Source organism: Oryctolagus cuniculus, chromosome 6 (assembly GCF_964237555.1).
Source record: "Oryctolagus cuniculus chromosome 6, mOryCun1.1, whole genome shotgun sequence".
NCBI classification, from domain to species: Eukaryota; Metazoa; Chordata; class Mammalia; order Lagomorpha; family Leporidae; genus Oryctolagus; species Oryctolagus cuniculus.
Genome location: NC_091437.1, coordinates 161,073,837 through 161,093,128, shown reverse-complemented (window position 1 = coordinate 161,093,128; position 19,292 = coordinate 161,073,837). Strand labels below are relative to the sequence as shown.

Below are 19,292 nucleotides of genomic sequence, written 5' to 3'. Positions count from 1 at the left end.
TCAAAAGTGTTAAAACAGATTATGAATTGTTAAAAACACATAATGAGCCGGCGCTGCGGCTCACTAGGCTAATTCACTAACCTTTAACCATTAACTACCCTTTAACCATTACCTGAAAATCATTTTCATTAATCTAGGTACTGTATGCCTTTAACATACTAGGAACTGCACTGAAAGCAGAATTTTTCCAGAAACAACAAAGACAATTCTGATAATCAAGAAACACAAAAGTAAAGAAGGGGGCCGGCGCCCTAGGCGAATCCTCCGCCTTGCGGAGCCGGCACTCAGGGTTCTAGTCCCGGTCAGGGCGCCGGATTCTGTCCCAGTTGCTCCTCTTCCAGGCCAGCTCTCTGCTGTGGCCAGGGAGTGCAGTGGAGGATGGCCCAAGTGCTTGGGCCCTGCACCCCATGGGAGACCAGGAAAAGCATCTGGCTCCTGCCATCGGATCAGCACGGTGCGCCGGCTGCAGCACGCTGGCTGCAGCGGCCATTGGAGGGTGAACCAACGGCAAAGGAAGACCTTTCTCTCTGTCTCTCTCACTGTCCACTCTGCCTGTTTAAAAAAACAAACAAACAAACAAACAAACAAAAAAAACCCACACACACACATAATGACCCTGGCAGAAACTGGCTAGAATTTTAAATAGTGCCCTCTCCTACCCATGCTCATTATGGTTATGTTTGTCATTATATTTACCATGCTGCACTAAGTAATCTGTTGATGTTTCTTTTCCCCTAAACTATATATTCCTCGATGTTAGGTATTAATTTTTCCTGTTTGTGTGGTCAACACCACGCACAGGGCTTGACTGCAGAAGGCAATGATGTGTTTATGTTGGACATCAATCAGTTTTGGACGTGTTTTCAGTCTCACATAAAAGTGTACAACTTGGAGTTCAAAAATATGAATAACAGATTGTGCTGCTGCAAATGTTTCAGCCATGTAAATTTCGTAGCAGTATTTAATCTCTCCAAACTCCACCCTCTCATATAAGAAAAAGGAATAATGTCAAATAATTTACAGGGATGCTGTAACGTCTACTACAAATAAAGATCTATGCAAATTACAATTATTGTCAAGGCCTAAAGCAAAATAAGTATTTTAAAGGTCAAGTGAGCTATGAATAAATATAGGACTAACAGGGATGAGGAACTTTTTGATTTCTTCCAAAGCATGTCCCATGCGGGCATAAGCTTCCGCTGGTGGGGCAAACACTTCAATGAGCACATGGAGATCATCATTGAGGTGGAAGTACTTTGCTTCTCCACTTTTCCTCAACTCTTCTTCCTGGAGAAAGAAAAAAATCATATTTAAAAATCTGACATTATGAAAGAAGACAGACAACAAAAACTACCCAAAGCTTATCTGTTTACTGAACAGCATATATTACCCTGAGGAAGAAGTAAATGGTAAATCGGATCTTTCCACTGTAGGTATTTACAAATACTCCAAAGGCTTCCCATTGATACTAGGATAAAGTCTCCACTCAGGACACTGCCCATAAGGATCACGGACTCAATATTGCCTGCTCCTTCACCTCTTCCTGACTCCCTTCCTTAAACCTCTCCAGTTGTTGATGGTTTAATAGACCACAGAAGTATCATGATTATTATGCTGTATATGTAGCTGATGCACGTCATGATTCCACTAATTTCATCAATGTAGCAACTAGAAGAAAGTGAACTGAGTTCACATTAAATAGTAAACACACCGAGAACCTAAGAATGAGATCTCTTTAGAATGAGATTTTAATAGTAAGTAATGGCTAAACATAAACATATTAACTGAGAATTTGTGAAAACAATCAACAGAAGTTAATACTTTAGAGTTCATGTAATGAAGATATGATGACAATACAGTCATCGGTAATATCTACCTAAGTAGCAAAGTTGTTACTTCAATCATCAGCTGTGGTCAACTTCAGTGAGAGGCTTCCAGTGGTAGAGGCAACAGCACAGTTCCGGGGACAAGAAGACAACACAACTAGTGGACTGGAGTGAAATGGGCTGTTTCTTATGGTAATCAAGAGTTTAAAGAATGAAATGACAGACTCATGGTTTTAAGTTATCAGTTCAAGGCACAAAGAGCCTGAAGTATCCTAGAAGCTTCTACTGTAGTAAACACAGGCTGATGGAACCAAAAGACAGATGCAGAGTTAAAATGTGTGTACTGCTGAATATCCAAACTCTCTCTTATTTGAGTTGTAGAGTAATGTCTAGCTAACAAAGAAACCAGAGGACTGTACTGGTAATATTTGGGATGATTCAAATAACTCTGATCATCCAAAAGTGGAAACCCGATGGAGTCTTCCACACTGGCAGAAGCCTGTACCATATGGTGATGCTTTTCCTATGTTGCTTGAACAGCAGAGACAATTCTTTGAAAGGAGAAGACACCTTCATACTTTCTAACTCCTCTTCCTTATGTCAGACATCTGTTTGTTTCAGGGATACAAAGAATAAGAGAAGCAAACTGAATCTAGGGAAGAAGGCAGCATGCATACCTAACCTGTAACATTTACCACTGTATGACACTACCTCCGAGTCTCCTCAAGAAACATATGGCACCTTTTATGAGAGTGACTTTCAATGAGGCTAAACACCTATACAGAGAGTTACAGGTTGAATATCCCTTATCCAAAATCTTGTGAACAGAAATATTTTGAATTTCAGAATTTTTCACATTTTAGTATATCTCTTTATACATAATGACCTATCTTGGTGATGGGACCCAACTTGGAATAGAAATTCATGCATGTTTCATATATACCTTATACATACAGTCTAAAGGCTTTAATGTTTTCAGTGTGCCTGTGTTGTGACTGAGACCCACCCCATAAGGCCAAGTACAGAACATTGCATTTCTGGCATTGAATCAGGGCTCAGAAAGTTTCAAATTTTAAGATGGTGGGCATTGTGGCTCAGGAGGTAAAGCTACTCCTTCAGATACTGACTCCAATATGGGAATGCCAGTTTAGTTATTCCCCTTCTAATCCAGCTTTCTGCTAATGTGCCTGGGAGGCAATAGATGATAGAAGAGCCAGATGTAATTCTGGGTTCCTGACTTAGTCTTACCTAGCCCAGGCTGGTGCGAGAATTTTGGGAGTGTACTATCTGATGGAAGATCCTTTCCTTTTTCTATCAAATAAATAAATAAGTAAATACACAATATATCTTTGAAAAAATTCCATTTTAGAAGCACTTTCAGATTTCCAGATTAAGGATATTTAACCTGTAAAAGAATTAACTCTGACCTAATGCCAATCCATGGAGGGCCACCAATCAGAGTGTGGCTTATGGGGTAAAAAGATATTGGTCCTCATCCACTGATAGTGAGTTCATCAGATTATAAATTCACACTGAATGCTATTCGTCCTGTTCCTGGGTGGCTTGATGGAACATATATCATCAGCTACTTACAAAATCTCCACAGTGATTTACTGTACCAAATGGGAAGAAAACATAGAAATGAAAGGATTACTGAGTTAGTGATAACTGGTTCAGAAAGAGGCCCAAGTGTGTAAAACCAGGGTGACCCAAGCAAATGTGGAGTAGGTCCTCAATGATCAGGTAGAAACCCATTGTTGCTAGTGTTAGGGTATCTCACTCCCCAGCCAGTTCAGTGCTACTCAAGGCGCTCATAAACAAAATGATCATGGAAAGAAGGACAGAAGCTACATGATACTGCACAACACAGAATCCCCTACAAAAGATGTCTAGCTACTAATTCTGCTGAGTGCCTGGTATGCCAACAACAGAAAACAACCACAAGCCCTTGATATGACAATACAACTTGGAAGGACCACGGAGCCCTTTTATGGATAGCCGAGCATCTGTTATCACCTGGACATATAACTTAGATAGATCTGCCTGCCTCGCTTCCTTTCCACTTGAGAATTGCTCATGAATGCCCTGATCACCAGTACTCTACGCCACAAAACAGTCTTCTGACCAAGGAACTCCCTGAATAACAAACAAAATAAGTAAGTAAATGGGTTCCTATCCTTGGGTTTCACTGCTCACATCATGAAGTCTACTACCATATGGCCTTAAAATTAAAACTGGATTAAGATAGCAGCAAAAGTGGAATAATTCCATGCAAGATACACACTTCTAATCAACTGACTTATATATGCTTCCATTTTCTTCTGCAATATTAAATGAGTAAAGGAATCAAGTGCCATCATTTGAAGCAGTAGTACACAGTCAGAAGTAAACATAACCTGGCTATGCATCACAATCATTTCAAGCATCTACCAAAAATTTATTTTGTGGTTCTATCCAAAATAAGTTCAGGTGTAAAAATCTATTTTTAAGTATTATTCCACATGAGACTGATGCATGCTATATTTCCACAGTTGTAATGAAAACCACATGGGTGTTGGTGGCAGAGAATCATGGTTTTCTTAACCGTGTATCAAACAATAAAATAATTTCCCTGAATAACCCAGATAATATACTCAATTCTCTGAATCTCAGCTTTTCTCACATGTAAAATCCATCATTTTTCCAAAGAAGACATAGAATAATATATGCAAAATATCTCACAGTTCTTGTCTCACAGTGGAATTCAATAGACAAATGGTGGCTTTTATTACAAAACTATAATATAGATGGAATTTTCTTTGTAAAGAGGCCTGGCCTGCTTTTGACTTAACTCTCTCAACTGTAACTAATGTTGTTCAACATTTCATGAAAACTCAGTAACAGTGTGGATTTACTTCTCAGTAATAAATCTTTTAACAATGAGATAACAAGTGAGAATAGAGAATAACTTGACACACATGTCCTGTGAATATTTATTTCAGGATTAGCATATTTGAGAAAATGATTAATAACTCAGTAATTATTAGCTTGTTTAAAAATGAGACAATCAATGTGAATATATCTAAGAAAAACACTAAGTCAGAAAAGAAATTATTAAAACACTTATAATCGATTTTAATTTGGTTAAAGGCATACAGTATTAAAAGTCAAAAACTAGAAATAAAATGCATTTATTAAAAACTCAACTATTTGAAAAATGCATAGAAAACATGACTCAAAAGAACTAATCTAAAATGCAAACTGTGATGGTACAAATACTCTGTGATGGTACAAATACTCGTGACTTTTATTTCTCCTCATGATGATTTTAATATCACCCTACTTCCTAAATGCTGATGCATTACTACTAGAGTCAAAAATATAAGCATTACTGTTTTATTTGTAAATATAATTGGTACAGATTAAGACTATATATTCTGAAATTAGAGTGACTCAATTTTCTAAACAGAATCACAAATATATCCTTACATATATTTTCATGTAATTGCATTTGAGGGGCTAGTTAGCTTATATGCTATGGATTAATAAATAGATATCCTAAATGTACATAAAACAAAGAGTAGCCATGTCTATAAGGAATATTACCTTTGTTTTGTCTCTCATGGAACCTTTTCCAAGGATGGACATTTTTGTCAAGGTTTCTTCTTGCAAACGCTTCAGAGAATTGCCACGTGGACCCAAAAGTTTCCCCACAAAGTTGAACTAGGAAAAACAAATCAACCGACCAAATTTGTAACATTCAAATCTGAAAGTTATCAATCATGAACAACTGGAAACACTACAGTATGCTATACACCATTAATGACAAATAGTTAAATTTCTGCTACATTTATAACAGATATTTTCTACAAGCCATAAGAAATGGAGCTAAAAGTTGTATTTTGTTTTTTTAAACAATAGACTTTCTACCAATCAATTCAATAATGTCTGCATTTAAAAATTGTGAATGGAGTTAATTTCCCAGAATTCCTAGGTTGTGATCCTGACACTTTCAATACACATTAAAGAAGGACTGTGACCAATGTTAGGAGTAGAATACAGGTGAGAAAGAAAGTTAATATGTACAGACTGATTATTATGGAATACCCAGGTTCTCCTACTTGGTTAGCACTTTGACTTGCTTCTTCAACCAATGAATGGACTAGCCTACATGAGTTTCTAAGCAACCAGTGACTGACAGAGCTTAACAACAAAATCCATTTTTCCTTTCCCAAATAGTTATGGGAATGTGGGCAATATAGTGTAACACACATGCCTAGCTCCCTTATTTATCAAGCAAGATTAAGGCCTCTAAGGTTAGACTGCCACTGAAAAACTGGCTTTTGCATTTACCAGATGAGAAATCAGAGGCAACGCTATCTCAGTTTCCTCATTTGTGAAAATGCAACGACAATAGTGACTACTTTCGTAGATCTGTTCTGAGATGGGTCAACAAAAATAAATCGTTTAGAACAACGATGCATAATAAATGATATGTTATTAGGAATTTCATATTTTTAAAAACCTTACTGTAATTAAGGTAAACTATGAAGATTTCTGGCTCCCAAAGAGAAAAATCAGCCCTGTTTACCAGAAAGAAGCTGCTCTCTTCGGCAAGACTTTTAATAACAAACTCATAGAGTTGCTACTTCTTCCATAATCAATGCCACTACTGTGATCTTCCTGTTTTTAGGAGAAAATTTTACCTCAATTTATCTAACTATGACATTGTTATAGTTGAATAAGTATTTTTGAATAAGTATTATTTTTTGTTGAATAAGTAATTTTGCTGAAATAAATAGCCTTTAAAATACCTGAATGATATTCTTCCCTTGTCCACTCTTAATTTTATTTTTCTTCAATCAAAACTAAAATATACTTTAAAAAAAGATTTTATGTATTTATTTGAAAGTCATAGTTAACAGAGAAAGAGCGAAAGAGAGACCTTCCATCTGCTGAACCACTCACCAGGTGGCTACATGGCCAGAACTGGGCCAGGCCAAAGCCAGGAGCCAGGAGCTTCATCAGGATCTCCCACATGGGTGGCAGGGGCCCAAGCACCCTGGCTATCTTGTGCCACTTTTCCCAGGCCAAGATCAGGGAGCTGGATCAGCAGAACAGCCAGGACACGAACTGGTGCCTCTATGGGATGAGAGCATTGCAGGCAGTGGCTTTACCTGCTGGGCCACAAAGTCAGCCCCTCAAATATACATTTTTAATCTCCACATGCAATGATTTGTTGTTTTAAATTCAACTTCAGTGGGGGCCACCATTATGGTACAGCAGGTAAAGTCACTGCCTACAACACTGGCATCCCATATGGGCACCGGTTTGAGTCCTGGCTGCTCCACTTCCAATCCAGCTCTCTGCTAATGGCCTGGGAAAAGCAGGGGAAGATGGCCCAAGTTCTTGGTCCCCTGGCTTTGTTCAGCCTGGCTCATCTCCAGCTATTGTGAGCATCTGGGGAGTAAGCCAGAGAATGGATGATCTATCTCTACCCCCTGTAACTCTTTGAAATAAATAAATAAATCTGGCTATGGCCATACCACCTTGAATGTACCCGATCTTGTCTGAAATAAATAAGTAAATCTTTCCAAAAAATTCAACTTTAGGTAAAAAATTTTAGTATTAAAGGTATAGTTAATGGAATTTAAAAGGTTAAATTCTACTGTAGGGTATAAAAAATAACTGTGTCCTGACCCACCCAACCCCTAATGTTATTTTTGCTTCGCACTTTCTCTATGTGAATAACGTCTAGTATTCTAATAATTTCACATGTAACTTTCAGCCAAGGCTCTCTTCAGTTCTGTTCCATAAACCTACCCTCATAGTGTTAGTATCTACAATTTCTGGGTTTTTTCAAGATTTCCCAATACTAATGATCACATTTCTGTTTGAGTCTCCCTTGCTTTCTAGGCTCAGACTTTGCTTTCTCTATTCCTGAGCCATTACCATCTATCCACTTATTCTACAACAACTGAAATTTTACTAACACCATTTGCCTATTACAGGCTCATCCTCACATTCGTTTCACCTTCACTTGCATTCATTTTAATGGGCTTCAAAGATGGAGTAAAAGTATCTGTAGTCCAATAACCACACTTACATAATATATTAAACATTCAAATATTTCCCAGTTGATAAAAATTAAGAGTCTTTAGAAGTTATCCAATCCAAATGCTTAATTTTATACAAAAGAAACAGAAGCCCACAGAATGATGTGATTTAATACTCTTTGTTCTTCTAAACTCCATTCCACTATATACTATGTATTAGTTACAGCTCCCTAGTTAAATTAACACTCATGAGTCTCATTCTTCCTATGTGGATATGCATGTGGAAATGCATGAATTATTTTCATTTAATTTTAAAGGCAGAGATAGAAATAGACGGAGACAGAGACAGAGACAGAGACGGAGACAGAGATAATCTATATGTTGGTTCACTCCCTAAATGCTCATGACAACCAGGACTAAGCTAGGTCAAAGTCAGGAACTACAAACACCACTCCACGTGAGGAGCAGGGTCAAGCACCTGAGTCATCCTGCTGTCTCCCAGGCTGCACAATACTGGGAAGCTGGAATCAGAAGTAGAGCCAGGACTCCCATTAGGAATGTGGAAGTCCCCCCAAATGGCATCTTCACTACCCTACCAAATGCCTGTCCCTGTTATATGAAATGAATCAGAAAATATGTAAGAAAAAACAATCATCTGTCAGAACAAGCCATCCATCAAAACAGTTCGTACATCTATGCCAAATTAGTAAGCAATAAGTTGGTTAATTTAACTGCTATGGACATATATAATTTTATGTGAACAATACCTACCTTTTACTGCAACTGACAAAGCTACATCCACAAACCTACCAAGGAAGTCACCACACTGAACAGACAAGACCAGGCCCAGGCCACCCAGGTTGGTCAGACCTTTGACTCAAAGTCATAAGAATTTGAAGTTTAGATCTAATTGTGTAGATACAGAATGTCCTCAGAGCTGAGACAACATGCTTGTTGCTTGGCCAGGGTCTCAAAACGCAGATTGCATCACCTCCCTAGGGGTATCTGGAAATAGTTAACAAGTTTGTTTGGTTGTCACAATGAAGAGGGTCACTACTGGGATTTAGTGGGCAAAGGCCTAGTTTGTCACCCATCAGAAGTAGATGCACCCTTCACAGGGAAGAAGTATCCTGTGTAAAATGTCAATTGTGATCCTGTTAAGAAACACTGCTAGAGAGAACAGCCACAGATCTGGGTAACTTGTACTTCTTGGGCTTCAAACCCTTGCTATCGTGCTTCTCTTCAGTCTATAAGTTCAATTCCTCTATGGATTCCACAATATAGCCAAATTTAGTTAAGACAAAAATGTTCCTACAGCAAGCCCCAGTCAGTACTACCAACATAAAAAGACCTCAGTAATAGATGGTCTAAGAAGATGTGATGAATGCAATTAAAAAAAGCAGCACAGTTCTCTTGCTTGCCATTAGTCCTACAACTCCTCCTGAGGTTCCATTGACTTACACTTCTGAAGAAGCATCGCTGTGGCAAGCTCCTCTCCCAGGCACTATGATTACAGTTATTCCTTAGCTCTTCCCGGCCTCAATTTCACCATATTTACTATAGTATGTCTTGTAAGAAGTATTAGATTTCATAATTATTATGAAGTTTAAAACATAAGATAAAGTGCTAAGCACTGTGACAATACTGAATTTTATCTGAGCCCTAGGCTCCTGAAAAACCAGTGATGATTAAAAAATCTACCTGTCCTTCTGTGTTCCTGGAAATAGCCTCCTTCAAGGCCAGACACAGATTCTCCAAATCCCCATGCTTTGCCTCATCAAAGATTAGATAAAATGTTTATCTCCAGTATTAATCAGATATATCTTCATACCCTGACTTGAGTAAACCTCAGTTCAGCTTCTATCCCTACCCCAGGTTATTGAAATCTGATCTATCTTCACTCTGACCAATAGAGAAGCCTTCCTAAATGCCCAACTCCCATCTCCCTGCCCTCTGAAGCCCCCCCAAAAAGCAAGCAAAGCTCAGGGTATAAGATTTTCTATCACCATCCCACCCTGGAACCCCTCGTCATCTCCCTTTCCCACATTTGTTTCTAACAAGAGAAAAGCCCCTTTCTGCTTGACCTCCAAGGTGTCATTTACAGCTCTCATGGTGAACATAATCTTCCCACTGTGATAATTCCCCTCCCCTTGGAGTAACAGTTCACTTCCATGCTCTTACAATGATCCTTTCAAAGAAAGCTCTTGTTAATTTAAGTTCAGGTTATACTTTCACTGGCTACATATATATCTGCAAGATAGATAATAGGAACTTAATATATTTAATATTAATTTTTATAAATAATTTTATTTACCCAAGTAAATTCACTGATCTTTCACTAAATATACATGAATTAATAATTTCATTTGTTCATTTCCATGGAAGATGTAAATGTTATCATTTCTGATACCAATAACTTTTCTCTGGATGCCGATTATTCTGTTACAAACACCAAGTTTTATAACTATAAACAGGAAAAATCTGAAGTGATGACAAACATGGCAAACCAACACAGAGTAGGTATACTTGAATTTTACTGCATAATGTATAAACTCTAATAATTATATTCCTCATTGCAAAGATCAAGTGCCTTTCTGAACTAGCTTTAATTGATCTAAACTATATTTGTGACATGGCACTGTTCCTTTGGGAACAATTATAGTTAAGCTGTCAGTTCATAAACAACTGAACCTCAAGAACATGGCAAGGTCTCCATTAAAAGGTTTCCTTTAATTGAGTGCTCACCAAAAACATGATTAGTCTAACAGAATGATATTTTACTGATACCTAGCCATAGCTTCCGAAGCAAGTCCCCTGGTCTAGCAAGCACTGGTAATCAACAAGCAGAGACTGGAGCTTGCACACTGACCACTACTACAGGAGAGCAGAGATGGGGCCTGAGGTGTTCGCTGCCTCATCTCAAGTACCTGTACAGCAGGTGGCCCTTAATTAATACCAAAGGATTCATGAACTATGTCTTAACAATTTTAACTTGCGTCTTCAAATTGCCAAGGCATGGACACTGTTCCTCAATCCTACTACACGTACCTGTGTCCAGGCCACCTTCTCCTCTCACAAACACCACTGTGGTGTTCAGTGTCCTTTCTAAGTGTCCACTTCTACCTCCTTCAATTATAGAGAGGTATTTTCAAAACACCAAGTTGACCTTACTCCACCTCTAATTCAAATGCAATTGTTCGACTATGTTTAGGATCTAAATCCAAAGTCCCTGCCATTGCAATGAAAGGCCCACACTGGCTAAGCCCTTGCCGACCTCTCTAGGCCTCACCCATTTCTGCTTTTGATTTGAGGCATTCTGGATTTCTTTCAGTTCCTCAAAACTACCGAGCTCCAAGAATTGCCCACTCACCTCAGACGTACAAAACTGGAGAGAATGTTATTCCTCTCTTTAAAACCATAAAGACAAACAGAGAAAAGCTGGACAGATACAAATTAATTTAACCCAACCTCACATCTGGAGAGAGGCACCTGCAGGGAGAGAGGAAACTCAAGCATTTGCTTATCGAGAGTGGGCTAGCATCAGATTATTAAGGGATTAGGAGGGCTGGAAATCTAAAGAATTTTTATTCAGAGTTGCTCTCCAACTCTCGGATGACTGCAGTGCAGGGCAGGGCAGGGCAGGGCAGGGCAGGATAGCATAAGGAAGGGCAGGGCAGGGAGAATAGGGAAACCACTTCCAAGAGGAACAGAAGAAGAGACGAAGGCAGCCACTCCTGAAATCTGCCCAGGCCCATCAATCCTACATACCCCCCTAAACATAATCCTTAATCTACAGGAAGAAAGGCAACAAACTGATTTTTCTTAATATTGACAAATTCAACAAAACATGCATGTAGATCAGTGCCCACCCAGGTTATTACTACTCCAACACTGGTGACTGGCAAACATGTTGTGGGCGTTTAGCAATAAACAAAAAAATGCCAAGGACCCAGTACTTATTGAGCTTTCATTCTAGTATGGGAGACAAATAAGTAAAACAAATATGCAGAAGATAATGTCTGTTAATTTGATAGAAACAGAAATCAACTACCACTGAATGGGTGAACCTGCAGCTAAGCTGGCCTCTCTGCAAATGCTTATGTAATGAGCTGTGTCCTACATATGCAAGAATCTGGGAACACAGGATTACCTGAAATGTGAATAGCAAGTGAAAAAGCTCTCTAGACTAGGAGCTTCTGAGGAACAAGATGGCCCGCTTGGATAATGACAGAGTCACTCAAAGACAAAGCCTAGGTAAGAGTATAAAGGAGAGAGATACACCCAGTTGAGACTCACCAGTCTTGATCAAGAGTTTGGATTTTAAATCTAGATGCAATCTAGTGGTTTCACTCTTTCTTTGTATTTTGGCATAGCTAAAAATTATCCATATGAATATAAATTAACTCCTAATGATAGCAAAAATCTACACTGAAAAATAAAGAGCACAATCAAGTACATGAAGTCAATGCCCTTTCTTGCAGCTCATTCACAGTTTTTATATATATATATATATATATAATATAAATAAAAGCCTTTTATTTAGTGAGAAAGATGCATAGGAGAGTGAGAGCTTTATCTGAGAGAGAGAGGGGGTAAATCTGGGTTCATACCAAGTACCAGGAACCAGCCACGTGGAGGAGCATCTAGGCCAAGAAGCCTAGGGTGGGTGGCCCGAAAGGCCACGCGACCTGAAGGCTCAGGGCTACAGCAAGCCCCCTCCTAGAGGCCAGGGAAAAGAAGAGAGAACGGGCACGCCATGTCCCAGGCTTTTAACCCACTTCCAAAGGGGAGTGGTTAATTAACCCGATTGGCTGGTGGGCACCCAGGTGTGGCTAGGGAGGGGCATGAGATCACACAGGCGTGTGGCGAAGGCATTAGGTAGTGTGGAAGGTCACACAGGGGCATGGCGAAGGTATGGTCTTCCAGCTCACAAACCTAATCGATTTTAACCTGTATGCCTGCCTACTTTACTCCCCTCTCAGAGACTCTACCCACTTAACCCTAAGGAAGTTGATGGGCATCAAATCATCTCTTCTGTCACTGCTTCCTGCTTATGAGGGGCATAGTGCAGGCCCTGCCTATCCTATCTAACAAATTTGTCATTCACAGTTCTAACAGGCCCCACAGACTTCTCTCGTGACATTCTAAATCCACACCCACTCCCTCTTCATTCTGCATTTCTCTTGTGACACTTACCGAACCACACTGGAGACGAGGTGAAGCTTACATTTCCTGATTTTGCCCTGGCCCTGCTCTGACCTTTGCTGGCTTTGGGCAGTGACCCAGTGGATGTAAGATCTCTCTCTCTCCACCCCCATTCCTTCTCTAACTTTGCCTTTAAAATAAATAAATTGTTTTTTTAAAGACTTATTTATTTATTTTGAAAGTCAGAGTTACACAGAGAGAGAAGAGGCAAAGAGAGAGAGAGAGAGAGAGACAGAGGTCTTCCATCCGATGGTTCAATCCCCAACTGGCCGTAATGGCCAGAGCTGTGCCAATCCAAAGCCAAGAGCCAGGAGCTTCTTTCCGGTCTCCCACATGGGTGCAGGAGCCCAACGACTAGGGCCATCTTCTACTGCTTTCCCAGGCCATAGCAGAGAGCTCGATTGGAAGTGGAGCAGCTGGGTCTCAAACCAACGCCCATATTGGATGCCAGCGCTTCAGGCCAGGGCTTTAACCTGCTGTGCCACAGCACTAGCCCCAAAATAAACAAATCTTTAAAAATTAAAAAAACACTATAAAATCTCACCTTTTATGAAGTGATCCAAAAGATATTTTCTAATAGATTATTTTACAATGCAGTTAAACTTTCTGATCCAACAAAAATATAAATATAGAGTAGCTTTCTGCTCCATGGACAACATCATTCAATTAAATATTTTTGAAACTTTTTTCAGGACATTAAATAATATATACTCTAATGAAATTGTGAATTCCTAAACAACAGATAGAAACCCCAAATTTTCCTCAAAGCCCTTAGTAGTGACAAAATTAGAAATGGACGAGGTCCACTTTAATATTTTCTCGGTTTTATACTGCTGCATAACGAAACACTGCACAACTGACCAGTCTTGAACAATATGCCTTTTTCATGCTTGATAGAGAAGGGGATATCATAAGTGGTTTCTTGATGCTATAACAAAATATTTCAGACTGGGGAATTTACATTGAGCTTACTTAGCTCAGTGTTCTGGAATCTTGAAGGCCAAGGCAGGCAGTTGTTTCTGGCAAGGTCCTCCTACTGAATCATAATCGGGTGGAAAAGCAAGCCAGCAGACAAAGCATGAGGGGCAGCCTTGCTTCACAACAACCTACTCTCAGTAACAAACAAGGTTCCACCTACAAACTCACTTGTCCCTGTATTAACCCACTCTCCTGAGAAAAGCATCAATTCCTCCTAAGGACCAAATTACCTCTTCAAAGATCCTCCTTTCCAGTAAAGCCAGAATGACAACCAGATTTCAACACGAGTCTCAGAGGGGCCAAACCACAGCAAAGGGAACACACAGCAAAGCCTGTGTGTTTCATGTTGCTACAGGCAGATCAACCTGGGCTAGGGGATCCTTGTCCAACATCACTCTTCTCATAGCTCCTAATTCAGTCATGGCTGTCAGCTGAGGAACTCAGGTCTCCTAAATTTTGCTGATTCTCCTGCACCTGTATATCTTGGGCTTCTACTTACAATGATGGCCTCAGGGTGGCAGGGTTTTTGTTTGTTGTTGTTGTTGTTGTTTTTTTGTTTTTTTGTTTTTTTTTTTTTTTTTTTTTTTTTTTACAGGCAGAGTGGACAGTGAGAGAGAAAGACAGAGAGAAAGGTCTTCCTTTGCCGTTGGTTCACCCTCCAATGGCTGCCGCAGCCAGCGCACTGCGGCCAGCGCACCGCGCTGATCCGATGGCAGGAGCCAGGTACTTCTCCTGGTCTCCCATGGGGTGCAGGGCCCAAGCACTTGGGCCATCCTCCACTGCACTCTCTGGCCACAGCAGAGAGCTGGCCTGGAAGAGGAGCAACCGGGACAGAATCCGGTGCCCCGACCAGGACTAGAATCTTGTGTGCCGGCGCCACAAGGTGGAGGATTAGCCTAGTGAGCCGCGGCGCCAGCCGGGTGGCAGGGTTTTTATGTGGTCTCTAGCTCTAAGATGAGAAAAACAGAAGCAGTATGTCAGCCCTCTGGAAATGGCACTGTGTCAGGGCTGCCACATGGAATCAGTAAAAGAGAGCTGCAGGTTACAGAAGACTTAAGGAAAGGACACTAAAAAGCATGAATGCACAGAGGTTCAGTACCACAGATAATAATTCAGAAAACAGTCATTCATCAGAAAGTTAAATTTTAGTAGCCCCAAACATCACAGTTTATCTGAGAGCTGGCTGACTACCTACAGCCTTCTTTGCCCTGTGTGGGAGTCAGGTGGGGCAGGCTGGTGACCTCTCAGAGGACAGATACTCATCATTGTACCTCATTGACTGTCTAGAATAAGCAATGTTTCATGCATACAAAAGAGAAAGATGAATGTCAACCAAAATGAATGCCCAAAATATATCAATCACTACCCAAGACGTTAATTAAAATAAAACCTAAGACACATCATAGAAGCACATGGATAAAAGTAGGTTTCTGGTAGATGGGTACTAAGCTGGCTGGTAAGGTCTTATAATTAAGAATACTACAAAATGTAAGCATTTATTAAAACTTGTTAAAAAGATAATTCAGTAAAATAATCAAGTGCTGTGATAGCACAGAAAATGAGAAATGAGAGGATATAAAGAATCTGTTAAGAATGCCTGGATAAGTGCACAGTGACTCCTGTTGTTGACATAACAAATTGACAATCTTGTTTATGGCGTCAGTAATCACCCGAGGCTCTTGTCATGAGTTGCCAAAGCTAAGGAAGACTTTTGAGTTCGCATACATCCATCTTATTTAGACAAGGTCATAGTCAAAGTGGAAGTTCTCTCCTCCCTTCAGAGAAAGGTACCTCCTTCTTTGATGGCCCGTTCTTTCCACTGGGATCTCACTCACAGTGATCTTTCATTTAGTTGGTTGGTTGGTTGGTTGTTTTTTTTTTTTTTTTTTTTTTTTTTTTTGCCAGAGTGTCTTGGCTTTCCATGCCTAAAATACTCTCATGGGCTCTTCAGCCAGATCCGAATGCCTTAAGGGCTGATTCTCAGGGTGCTGTTTAGGACATCTGCCATTCTATGAGTCTGCTGTGTATCCCGCTTCCCATGTTGGATTGTTCTCTCCCTTTTTGATTCTATCAGTTAGTATTAGCAGACACTAGTCTTGTTTGTGTGATCCCTTTGACTCTTAGACCTATCAGTGTGATCAATCGTGAACTGAAGTTGATCACTTGGACTAGTGAGCTGGCATTGGTACATGCCACCTTGATGGGATTGAATTGGAATCCTCTGGCACATTTCTAACTCTACCATTTGGGGTAAGTCAGCTTAAGCATGTCTCAAATTGTACATCTCCTTCCTCTCTTATTCCCACTCTTATATTTAACAGAAATCACTTTTAAGTTAAATTTAAACACCTAAGAATAATAGTGTGTTAATTAAAGAGTTCAACCAATAGTATTAAGTAGAACAAAAAAAATACTAAAAGGGATAAAGTATTAAGTTGTCCATCAACAACTTATGGACAAGGGCTGATAAAGTCACTGTTTCTCATAGTATCATTTTCACTTCTACGGGTTTCCTTTTAGGTGCTCTGTTAGTTGTCACCGATCAGGAAGAACATATGATATTTGTCCCTTTGGGACTGGCTTAGTTCACTCAGCATGATGTGTTCCAGATTCCTCAATTGTGTTGTAATGACCAGATTTCATTGTTTTTTACTGCTGTATAGTATTCTGGAGAGTACATATCCCATAATTTCTTCATCCAGTCTACTGTTGATGGGTACTGGGGTTGATTCCAGGTCTTAGCTATTGTGAATTGAGCTGCAGTAAATATTGAGGTGCAGATATCTCTTTTATTTGCCAATTTAATTTCCTTTGGGTAAATTCCAAGGAGTGGGATGGCTGGGTTGAATGGTAGGGTTATATTCAGGTTTCTGAGGAATCTCCAGACTGACTTCCATAGTGGCTTTACCAGTTTGCATTCCCACCAACAGTGGGTTAGTGTCCCTTTTTCCCTACATCATGTAGGATCTCTGTCCTTAATGTGTTGTTCAATGTGAATTAATGCTGTAACTAGTACTCAAACAGTATTTTACACTTTATGTTCTGTGTGGGTGCAAACTGTTGAAATCTTTACTTAATATATACTAAATTGATCTTCTGTATATAAAGATAATTGAAAATGAATCTTGATGTGAATGGAATGGGAGAGAGAGCAGAAGTTGGTAGGGTTGTGGGTGGGAGGGAAGTTATGGGGGGGGTAGGAATCCATTGTAATCCATCAGCTGTACTTTGGAAATTTATATTTACTAAATAAAAGTTAAAAAATAAAATAAAATAAAATAAAAGAATGCCTAGATAAAGTATGAGGTACAAATCTCTAGCTCTATGAAATTGTGAGAAAGGAAAGAAACCAAACAGAACTAGTGGGTCCATCACTGCATTCCATGGTGATGGTAAATTAAATGTTCTCTCTGGGTTAGTATCTCAAATGTTCCAAGGCCTTAACTTAGGCAACAAGAATTCTCCCCACCTACTTGTCCTTGTACTTCTTAATGTCTGTGAATATAAACATATTTATTATCTATCTAAAAAGGCTATACCTGTTCTATCACTGGTTAGTATCTCACTACTTATTTAGGGTAATAGACTCATCATTAGTATACTGGATGTAGAGTTCCAGTTTAGACTAATCCTGTCATATCCATAATTTAATATGTAATTCCATCTCTAGAAGAATAAACTCTCCATCTTTCCTTTAAATTCGGTGGTGTCCCACTATTATTAACTTAATCCTTATCTGCTATTACTCATAAAATGTATGTTTCCTCTGTTAGATTTTAAGTTCCTTTAGAAGAAGAAGGACCCACATTTGGTTTATCATTTTTCCAACATAATGGTTCACCAATAAATACTTGTGGAACTAAAGCTTACTTGTCCCCAAGTCAAATGCTACCATTCATCACAGATTTCATTGATTCTCTTTGCCACAGAGATTGTCACAACATATTAAAGCTATCTATAGGAAAATTACTATCATTTAGATTTATTAATTTCCTGACAACAAATCAGTAAATATTACTGGTGTTTCAGATTATTTGATGCTGCTTCATCGTGTATATTTTAAAACAGCATTTATTTCTAAATTGTAAACAGCTCAACTTATTTAGACATTTTCAATTTATTCTAATAATCAATAAATTATGTAACTAACTTTTCCAGGGCAGTATGTGTAAAATAAAAAACACATACACAGGGGCACTCATGCATACACATATACAAGCAACACACAATCTGAAATAATCAACACTGCATTTTATCTCCATTTGCTCAAAGCTGGATACCCAGTTGTGATGGCTAGTAAAACCAAAAAAAAAAAAAAAAAAAGGTGAAATTATAAATCTAGAAAACCTCAGATTACAACAGTTTAGCTACAATGTGAACGATTAACTGGAAGATTTAATGCCAAAAGCAAAAACAAGATATGGATAAAGGGCCATTAAAATAGACTGTGTGAGGGATGGTAATATTCTGAATTTAGATATAATGATGGAATGTAGGGAGCAAAAGACAGATAACTAATTTGGAACTAAATGAACAGCATTTCAAGGATGGAAGAGGAAGAAGTTAATGAGGGAGAAGCAAGTAGGCAAAAACATTGTCCTCGTTTCTGGCAGTGGCAAATACACTGTGCTGTCATTTACTGAAATAAGGAACACAGCAAAAACCCCAGGTGAGTTAAGAGGAGAAGGTATGAATTTTAGTTATTCACACATCAAATCAAAGATGTTTGCCGGAACCCCTGAGAAGTATCTGGCTGGGATTTGGTATGACACTCAGGAAAAATGGTGACACATTTATTATCAGTAAAGGAAGAGCTGCACACAGAAAAGTCAGATGGACTGCTAAACCTGACTTCATTCCACTTTCTAACAAAGCTTACGGTGTGTTCCTGGTTTCATATAATTAATGCTACAGTTCCTTGCTTTGATAAAGGTTCACAGTTCAATCCATGGTATGAGTTTTTGCCATTTTCCTCAAATAAAAACTGAGTCCTAGAAGACAGTTAACAGATTTCTGTTGCTATAATACCAAAACCAGTAATTCATAAAGAATATACAAGTTTTGGGGCTGGGAAATCCTTCCCAAGAGCATGGCATTAGCATGTGGTGAGCACCTGTTGCTGCATCATCATTTGCCAGAGGGCATCACAAGGCAAGAAAAAGCAAGAGTGCTAGCTGGGGTCTGGCCGCCTCTTCTTACAAGGAAACAAATGCTTTGCATCATGAAGTCCTCACCTTCATGACCTCAG

General features: G+C 39.2%; 1 protein-coding gene across 3 annotated transcripts in view; it reads right to left on the bottom strand.

Annotated features, from left to right (window-relative positions):
• The window catches only part of KHDRBS3 (KH RNA binding domain containing, signal transduction associated 3), a 206,013-nt gene that overhangs the window by 97,320 nt on the left and 89,401 nt on the right, over positions 1–19,292 (bottom strand). For 2 of the 3 annotated variants that reach the window (XR_007918873.2, XM_051844066.2), the window contains exons 3-4: positions 5,412–5,528; positions 1,141–1,287 (exon numbers count right to left, since the gene is read on the bottom strand). The exons of the other annotated variant lie outside the window; for it this stretch is intronic. Coding sequence is in view for 1 of the 2 variants with exons in the window: in XM_051844066.2 (XP_051700026.1) it covers positions 1,141–1,287; positions 5,412–5,528 (264 nt within the window). In the remaining variant the exon portion in view is untranslated. The remainder of the gene's footprint in view (positions 1–1,140; positions 1,288–5,411; positions 5,529–19,292) is intronic. 3 annotated transcript variants of the gene reach the window in all.